At 40.3% G+C, this 8,688-nt stretch overlaps 3 protein-coding genes and 1 pseudogene across 4 annotated transcripts; 2 read left to right on the top strand and 2 right to left on the bottom strand.

Moving 5' to 3' along the window:
- The first annotated feature begins 92 nt into the window (after positions 1–92).
- On the top strand, positions 93–2,180 carry LOC147642178 (uncharacterized). Its single transcript, XM_086804629.1, has 3 exons — positions 93–1,046; positions 1,145–2,046; positions 2,166–2,180. Exons 1-3 carry the CDS (start codon positions 575–577, stop codon positions 2,178–2,180), a joined length of 1,389 nt encoding a protein of 462 aa, XP_086660755.1. The 5' UTR covers positions 93–574.
- Positions 2,181–3,828: 1,648 nt separating this feature from the next.
- On the bottom strand, positions 3,829–5,259 carry LOC147642177 (ubiquitin-like-specific protease 1D). 2 transcript variants are annotated; one of them, XM_086803361.1, is made up of 6 exons: positions 5,063–5,259; positions 4,808–4,978; positions 4,575–4,712; positions 4,408–4,501; positions 4,232–4,333; positions 3,829–4,155 (listed from the first exon to the last, which is right to left on the bottom strand). In XM_086803361.1, exons 1-6 carry the CDS (start codon positions 5,164–5,166, stop codon positions 4,048–4,050), a joined length of 717 nt encoding a protein of 238 aa, XP_086659487.1. In that variant the 5' UTR covers positions 5,167–5,259; the 3' UTR covers positions 3,829–4,047. The 2 variants fall into 2 exon arrangements, with proteins under 2 accessions (XP_086659487.1, XP_086659493.1); XM_086803367.1 differs by having other exon boundaries at positions 4,408–4,480.
- Positions 5,260–5,263: 4 nt separating this feature from the next.
- LOC147642176 (uncharacterized) lies at positions 5,264–7,061 on the bottom strand. The gene is made up of 4 exons (XM_086803353.1): positions 6,621–7,061; positions 5,860–6,327; positions 5,686–5,781; positions 5,264–5,577 (listed from the first exon to the last, which is right to left on the bottom strand). Exons 1-4 carry the CDS (start codon positions 6,624–6,626, stop codon positions 5,422–5,424), a joined length of 726 nt encoding a protein of 241 aa, XP_086659479.1. The 5' UTR covers positions 6,627–7,061; the 3' UTR covers positions 5,264–5,421.
- A 481-nt stretch (positions 7,062–7,542) lies between these two features.
- Positions 7,543–8,359, top strand: LOC147642175 (putative F-box protein At4g22030; annotated as a pseudogene).
- Positions 8,360–8,688: the final 329 nt, after the last annotated feature.

Below are 8,688 nucleotides of genomic sequence, written 5' to 3'. Positions count from 1 at the left end.
ACGAGGGGAGATGGGGACGGATTAATCATTACAGAGGGAAATGTGGCAGTGGAAGGGCCCTTGTGTGGCCTCAGCTTTATCTTACACGGGGTCTAAGGCATGGGATCAAGGGCGCCCACCAAAAGACAACCCCGTCGCTTGATTTCGTCCGTTGATCCTGGAAAAATTAATCTCGGGATAAAAATTAATCTCGGGATCCCGAGATTAATTTTTAAGTTTTGAATATCGGGTTGAAAAGGCGGCGAAAGGGTACACACAATCATTAAAGGCTGAGCATTCAGAAAAGATTTCATTCTCTTAAAGAATATTTGGTGGAATTTAATGCCAAGACCTATGGAGTAAATGCCACGAACTACCAAACTAATCTCGGGATCCCATAATCTCGGGATCCCGAGATTAATTTTTACAGGAAAAAGTTTCCTATTGCGCTTTTCTTTTTTTCTCCTTCATTCTTCTTCATGTTTGTTGTAGGGTTCTTACAAGAAGCTAAGAGGCCCATTATGGTGGTATATCTACATACTCATAAGGTACTTCACTAAATAGCATTCGTTGTTCTGTTTACATAAATGCAACAATGGATTATGTATTTGAAGAGGAGAGTAGTGATGACAACACTTCAAATGAATCTAGTGAGGATTTTAGTGATGAAGAGCTTGGGTTAAATGACACCCTAAACGAACATGAGAGTGTGTCAAATGATGAGGGTCCTCATAATGACACCCACCATGGGCATGACTCTTATCAAAAAAATTGGGTCGATCCACTTGCACATGTATCTCAAACTTATTTATATTTTAATAGAAGTACGTATGAATTAATGATAAGAGCATTACAGCATGATGTTTCCCTATCATTAGAAGATTATGGCAATGTTGATACAACAAATTTGATTGAAAGATTATGGCAATATATCAAATACACTCTTCTAGAAGCTCGTATTAATCGATCAATTGTCGAGCTACTACATGCGCTCATCGGTGATTCAAAGACTGGCAACCGCATGGGTGGAACATTAACAAGGTTCTTTAGGCAAAAGCAAGAAATAGGTGAGTCGTTGATATCGAAGTCCCATCTATTTAGTCAAAAGCATGGAGTTGAATGTTATGATTTACATACATTAAGCCATTTCTTATTTATTATGCAGCTGACTCAGGTCGATTTTCAACCCGTGGCTCCTCAAAAAGACATACCTCAAGATTGCATGCCGGAGAGCAATTATTACAGAGATTCAAGGACAATCCATCATGTGTGGAGGTAGTTAACTCTATGTCATTATTGTTCAAGATTCAAAGTGTCTCTACTCCGAGCTTATGGTACCATGTGAATTTGCAAAGCAACTACTGTGATTGTCCTGATTGGAGCTCCCAATGCAAGCACATTTATGGTATTCGCTTGATAGTATTACAACATTTTCCAGAATTACAGCAATTGCTTCCTACAGTGGATAATGGAGATGAAAACCCTTTTGAAGTGGTTGATGATGTCAATACTGCAACGTGTCATGATACACATGACCATGTGACAATAGAGGAATTGTCCAAGCATATTGAAAAGCTTAAAGAAATCCTCTCCACAATTGAGCAAGTAGCGCCTACAAAAGATCCAAGGGAGATGAAAGCTGCTCTAGCACAATTGAGGGCTACTGAGGATCTACTCTTATCCGTGATGACACCAGGGAAAATCAACATGCCAGCTCGAGGAAATGTCCGACTTATTCAATCGCATGTGACTCAAACGCGTCTTGGCCACGGAAAACCACGCAATGAAGATGATGATGTGATTACTATGGATGTTGTAGCCTCTTCAAGTCAACCAAAAAAGCCAACATGCCAAAGTGGTGTTCTTCGAAAACGGCATCAACGTGGTAGAAGTCGAGTTCGTTTTGATAGATTTCCTCGCATATGGTGTCCACATTGCTGCACCAAAACACTATTGGTGGATCCTATAGCTATCTTCTCATGCCATACCTGCCATGCATTACTACCTTTGTCTAGGAGACATGTTAGTGAAGGAGCAGAGAAGTGTCTTCTTGGAAAATCTATTCAAGTATGTAATGATAATGATAGTTTTATGGGTATCATTTCTTCATGTCAGTATGGGTCTTCCAAAGATGAAGAGAGAATATTCATATTAAGTTCTAATGTTGCACAATTGCAACAAATCAGGGCATCTCAATTTAGAATCATACTCATGTACACTGGACATGTACCTCAAATTTTGGATTTCATCTAAACATATATTTGACTTGATCTCAATTTTAAAGTTATATGTGCATCTTTTGTCTCTCTACTAATTTCAATTCTATTACAAAGGTTACAAGTTTAATTCATCGTTGGTTAGGGTACTTTGCTTGCATAGGTCTTGTTTAATTATGATTATGACCTCTCTACAACTGGTTTTGGTTTAGGGTCTATAAGTATTAAACAAGACCTGGTTTTGATGACTGTTCTCTGGAAAACTTAATGTCGGGATCCCGAGATTAATTGTTCCAGAGAATAGCCATGAGCATTATAGTGGTTCTGGAAAAATTAATCTCGGGATCCCGAGATTAATTTTTCCAGAGAATAGCCTTAAACAACATTAAGACTCTGGCAAAATTAATCTCGGGATCCCGAGATTAATTTTTCCAGAGAATAGCCTTGAACAACATTTAGGCTCTGGAAAAATTAATCTCGGGATCCCGAGATTAATTTTTCCAGAGAATAGCCTTGAACAACATTTAGGCTCTGGAAAAATTAATCTCGGGATCCCGAGATTAATTTTTCCAGAGAATAGCCTTGAACAACATTTAGTCTCTGGAAAAATTAATCTCGGGATCCCGAGATTAATTTTTCCAGAGCACAACATTAAGGCTCTGGAAAAACTAAACTCGGGATCCCGAGATTAGCTTTCACAGAGAACAGTCATCAAAACTAGAACCAAGTTTAATACTTATAGACCATAACCAAAACCATGTGCACACTTATTACCCTAACCAGAAAGACCATAATCCTCACTAGACCATAATCATAGTCCTAAAGAGACCATAATCATAAGTAAACAAAACCATAGTCATAGGGGGATCGTAATCATAGTTGTAGAGAGCCCATAATCATAATTAAACAAGACCTATGCAAGCAAAGTATCCATAACCATAACCATATTTGATCATAACCATAACCATACTTGAGACCAACAACATAACCATATTTGAGACCATAACCATATTTGAGACCATAATCATAATTAAACAAGACCTATGCAAGCAAAGTATCCATAACCATAACCATATTTGAGACCATTAACCATAACCATAACCATATTTGATCATAACAATAACCATACTTGAGACCAACAACATAACCATATTTGAGACCATAACCAACAAGATCTCATGACCAAAACTATAACCAACAAGACCATAACCATATTTGAGACTTACAACATAACCAACAAGACCATAACCATAGCCATATTTGAGACTTACAACATAACCAACAAGACCATAACCATAGCCATATTTGAGACCATTAACCATAACCATAACCATATTTGATCACATAACCATAACCATACTTAAGACCAACAACATAACCATATTTGAGATCATGAACATAACCATATTTGAGACCATAACCAACAAGATCTCATGACCAAAACTATAACCAACAAGACCATAACCATATTTGAGACTTACAACATAACCAACAAGACCATAACCATAGCCATATTTGAGACCATTAACCATAACCATAACCATATTTGATCACATAACCATAACCATACTTAAGACCAACAACATAACCATATTTGAGATCATGAACATAACCATATTTGAGACTTACAACATAACCAACAAGACCATAACTATATTTGAGATCATTAACCATAACCATTACCATATATGATCACATAACCATAACCATACTTGAGACCATCAACCGTATCCCGAATCGTCATTGACATAACAATACTATGATAATAATCCAACAAAACCATGGAAAACCACTAAAAAGACCATAACCATAAACTATAAAGCCGTAATAAAAGTGTAAAATATGTCCATCCTTAGGGAGAATTCGACATCGGCACTCTCTCTACAGCACTCTGGATCCACTCAAAAAGGTTCTTCTTTAGTCTGTCCACATCTTCATGCTTAAACCATCCTTTTGAAAGCTGAAAAAAAGAATGTTAGTCTTTAATTACTCACAAGCTAACACCCTTCATAATATAAATGATTATTTAAACCCACCCAAGTTTTGGGTCGACAATCATCCAATCCTCCTTTGATTAGAAACCACATGACTGCCATCACATAAAATCCGCAGTCATACGCATTTGGCTGTTGTGGAATCTGCATCCAAACAACCATATGAGTTCCTAATTATAGCTAGTTATTATAGATAATTGCTTCTAAGAGATATCTACCTCATAAGACTCGCATCCTATTTCTTCTGTTGGATTCAAAAGCTCCATTTTAACGATTGGATCACTACAGAAACTACCAAAATGGACAAGTGTCCTAAAAAAATGCCACTTTTTAGAGATCTGTGTAATAGGTACAACTTATAAATGCTTGAAATATCATAACATACCTGTATAGATGGTCGTGATACTTTTGTGACGAGCGCATACCAAGGGAGTCAAAACTTAAAATACAAGAACGCCTCCTTGGTAGGCTAGGCAATCGCATACAATGAGGATTGTAGAGAACAAGCAAAGTCCAATGTGCCCTAAATTTTTCATAGCGTTAGAAAAACAAAGCTTTCCACCTAGATACTTTGTGCCTAAATGATATATACTTTGAGCACAAAATATATTACTTTACCTATCAATGACAGGAAAGAATGTGAAGACTTTACGCCCAAGATCGGGCGTACCCAAAAAATTAGCCATTGTATTCTCGTTTTTTTGTTTTCGGCCAAGGAACGCTCGCCATAGGCTATCCACAAACCACGTTTGCTCTAGCACATTGACCGACAATGTATTTTCCATCCATCTATATAAGATACAATGCACTATTATACACAAAAATTGATGATTATTTAGAAAAAATCATAAGGTCTGTGTAAGAGATACTCACAAGGCAAAAACATTCATTGTATTTGTAGACGCCTCAACATTAATTGTGTCTTGCACAATTGACGCATGAAGATCGACCGCCAATTTAAAGCGGGTAGACTTCATGTGAAAGACTACTCCTCCACTAAATAACCATTTTAAGAAAATAAGATTCTAAGCTCAAACAAGAGAACATTCAAACATTGAATAATAAAGAGAGCTAACCTCTTTGCAAAAGCATCGGGACTGGGACTTTTGCAGTCGAAACTCCCAGAACAAACTTTGATGTCTACATGAGCATCTTCTTTTGCATTGGGAAACTTGGGCTACCAAAATGTCTATATAAGATTTCTAAAAGTCTTTGCATTACAACATAGAAAACTAAAGGTTTTTAGGTACCTGCTGACACTCATGTATGATGTCTTCTTTTGAATGACGAGATCCGGATGGTAGAGACATATCTAATGTCCGCTTTCTTTTCACTCGTAATTTACGAGGAGCTAAAGGTGGATCTTCGACTGGACTAGTCTCCATTTGCTATTATTTTATGAAAACAAGGTTATAAGTCCTATACTAAGAAAAGAGAGAGAGAGGGAGAGAGAGAGAGAGAGAGAGCAAGAAAAGGTAGCACACATAATAACTTACAGGTGTATCTGGCTCCTCTTTGGTTTCTTCTTCTACATCGGGGACATCTGTTTCTTCTACATCAGGGACATCTGTTTTTGTAGTACAATTGCGTCTCTATCATAAAAACTAGGTGTATTAGAATGTAGGTATGTAGTTTATAACCATGTATAACTAAATGCAATGATAGCCTACCCATTTCTCGTATCCTTCTGTAACACGCTCTTGCACCAACTTTCTGCGTGATTCATTCCTTGAGTCCCATGTCGCCATCCTGATTTTGACATAGTTATGTACCCATTCCTCTTTAGACCCTGTCTTCTCCTTTAAGAGGTTCCATCTCCATTCTCCCTCTTTTATTTTGCTCTTCTCGTGCGCCTTTCTAGCATTTTTTGCTTTTAGCTCCTCGTTGTAAAACCGCGCCTCACTTTGGACACGCGATCTATCCGACTTTGATTTAGTCGGTCTCTCTTGCGCTTTTGGGCGACCCATTGGAAGAGGCGGGAGTACTATATTAGTACACGCATGTTTTGTTTCAAGGTGGCGTTTCATATCCACCCTTTTCTCGAAACGTTGACTTTTATCTATGCATACTTGAGAGGCAAGGCAATGTCGCCACCATTTGCCATCCTCGTCTTGTACCAATTTGAATAGAGCATGTTCCTAAAATACATCAAGCTTCTAACATCAAACAAACCCTAAACCCTAAATCTATCTACAACACATAAAATCTACCAACTTTGAGAGAAAATCCTTAGTTACGCGTGCATATGTCCTAACATTTCACATATGCAAGGCTATGCGTATCTCTTCATAAATTCAAAGAGAGTATGCTAGCCTGCGGATTATCCCTTAAACATCACCTCTCTCTCTCTCTCTCTCTCTCTCTCTCTCTCTCTCTCTCTCGTGGCAAACACACACGCTTATGTGTATCGTGTATACATGAAGATCCCTACCTCCATGGCTCGAAGAAGAGTTATCGATCGTATTTGTTCGTGCAAGTTCTTCCTTGGCTTGTGTATGCAAACTATATTGACACAAAAGCTTCAATACATTAGGCCTCAAGCTATGGATTCAATTTCCTTAAAATGTTCAAGACACATGGCTATGGCGAAGACCTACACTGAAAAGCTAAAAGTATTTTTATGATCAAACTAGTACACAACAATATATTGATCCACGTTTTGATTAGGAATAGATATATCTAGCATCCACTGTTCTGCTATAGCATCCGCATTTGCGCATGTCACATTTTTACATGCCCATGTCACAAAAGTGAGCATTAGATATCCATAGTGGGAAATTTTCTAAGAACACATGCTCTCATGTCCAGTTGACATAGATGGCATGAATAAACAAGTTAATAAACAGATTTCCAAAGGACAATCATACACTCATACACACCTCAGACGTTGAGACCATATAAGCAAAATGAAATAAAAACCATAATCATTGACATAACTCTAACCATAACCATATGCAAAATGTAACCATAACCATTGACTTTGCACGTTGAGACCATATAAGCAAAATGTAATCAAAACCACAATCATTGAGATAACTCTAGTCATAACCATATGCAAAATGTAACCATAACCATTGACTTTGCACATTGAGACCATATAAACAAAATGAAATCAAAACCATAATCATTGACATAACTCTAACCATAATCATATCCATAACCAAAAAATGTCACCATATCCAAAATGTGAAGAGCAATAGAACTTGTCAAGTCCAAACTCATGGAGACAAAGACTAGCCTCGATTACAGAAGCAGCTGCACCTCTAGTCGCGGGTGCCCAGCAAGAGCTGCTGCAAAATCATCATGCGAGAACTACGTCCTCTTCTTCGCCGCAGCGGCCCTTGTATACATCGATGAGGGCCGACCCTCCCGGTTTCTGGGACACCCACAAGGGCCTACGCCAAGCCGAGGAGGATCATGAGGATCTCTTCCTTGTGGCGGAGCTGCGCGGCTGCTGGCTAATGCGGCCGGTGACAGAGCCGAGTTGCACGCCATCTTGGCTCAGCAGCGCGACAACTGGAACAAGCTCTTCCAGCGCACGCTCACCGTGGCCACCATGACGGCGTGCGTGCTGGGCGGCCTGGACGGGCAGGCCCACAGCTTGAGCCTGAGCTTGCCGACGCTGCTGCTCAATGCCGGCTGCGCGACCATGATGGCCGTCATCAACCAGTTCCAGCCGTCGCAAACTGGCAGAAGAGCAGCGCACCGCCGCCCGCCTCTTTCGCAAGCTGGCCAGCGACGTGGACTACGCGCTGCAGGTGGCCCCCCATCTCAGGCAACACACCCCGTCGCTGCTGGGGACTCTCGGCGCCGGCTCGAGGCTCTCGACAAGGCTTACCCCATGCCCCTCACACCCGGCGGCCTAGAGAAATTCCCCACCAAAGTGGTCCCTCCCGCGACTAGAGGTGCAGCTGCTTCTGTAATCGAGGCTAGTCTTTCCGGTTCTCCGACGGCAGCTTTGACGAGGACATCTACACGCTCAGGGGGGATGGCCATACTCGTGACTGCTGTGGCGAAGCGAAAGCAGCTTGCGAAGATCCTGCTGCTGCGAGAGAACTGTTGCGATTTCTGAAGCAGAGGGACGACAGGTGAGGCGACTGAACTGCAGAAGGAGAGCGATGAAGAAGGAGGAGAAGGAAAAAAGGGCGGGAAAGCGCAGTAAGATAACGTCTGGCTCAATTTTTCGGATCAACGATCCCCATTAGCCGACGGGGCCGCCTTTTCATAGGGACCCTTGATCCCATGCCTCCCATCCCATGTGACTTATAGGGGAGGCTTGTGTGGTGTGTTCGATCCGCACTACCGGACACTTTTAGGTGTGATGTTCACATTGTGGTATCGTTGTTTAGCAGCATTCGTTAGTGTCGTTGTCGACTCTGACATACAGCTGTCTAGTGGAAGTTTCTACGCAATAAAACTATGAACCTTTTTGGGCTTGGTCAGTGGACATTCGCACGGTCGTTCTATATTAAAATTCATTATTAAAAAAAAACAAAAGC

Source organism: Cibotium barometz, chromosome 1 (genome assembly GCF_041138505.1).
Source record: "Cibotium barometz isolate CiBa-2024 chromosome 1, ASM4113850v1, whole genome shotgun sequence".
Lineage (NCBI taxonomy): Eukaryota > Viridiplantae > Streptophyta > Polypodiopsida > Cyatheales > Cibotiaceae > Cibotium > Cibotium barometz.
Note: the sequence above shows the minus strand (reverse complement) of the source record. Positions and strands in the feature narration are given on the sequence as shown.

Excerpts from the sequence above, each read along its gene's own strand:
- LOC147642178 (XM_086804629.1), top strand. The coding sequence starts at position 575 with ATGGATTATGTATTTGAAGAGGAGAGTAGTGATGACAACACTTCAAAT. Across the intron at positions 1,047-1,144 it reads TAGGCAAAAGCAAGAAATAG|CTGACTCAGGTCGATTTTCA; the intron begins GTGAGTCGTTGA and ends TTTATTATGCAG.
- LOC147642177 (XM_086803361.1), bottom strand. The coding sequence starts at position 5,166 with ATGAAGTCTACCCGCTTTAAATTGGCGGTCGATCTTCATGCGTCAATT. Across the intron at positions 4,334-4,407 it reads TAGGATGCGAGTCTTATGAG|ATTCCACAACAGCCAAATGC; the intron begins GTAGATATCTCT and ends GTTTGGATGCAG. Across the intron at positions 4,156-4,231 it reads ATTGTCGACCCAAAACTTGG|CTTTCAAAAGGATGGTTTAA; the intron begins GTGGGTTTAAAT and ends TCTTTTTTTCAG.
- LOC147642176 (XM_086803353.1), bottom strand. Across the intron at positions 5,782-5,859 it reads CAGAAGGATACGAGAAATGG|AGACGCAATTGTACTACAAA; the intron begins GTAGGCTATCAT and ends TTTTTATGATAG. Across the intron at positions 5,578-5,685 it reads AAGAGGAGCCAGATACACCT|CAAATGGAGACTAGTCCAGT; the intron begins GTAAGTTATTAT and ends ATAAAATAATAG.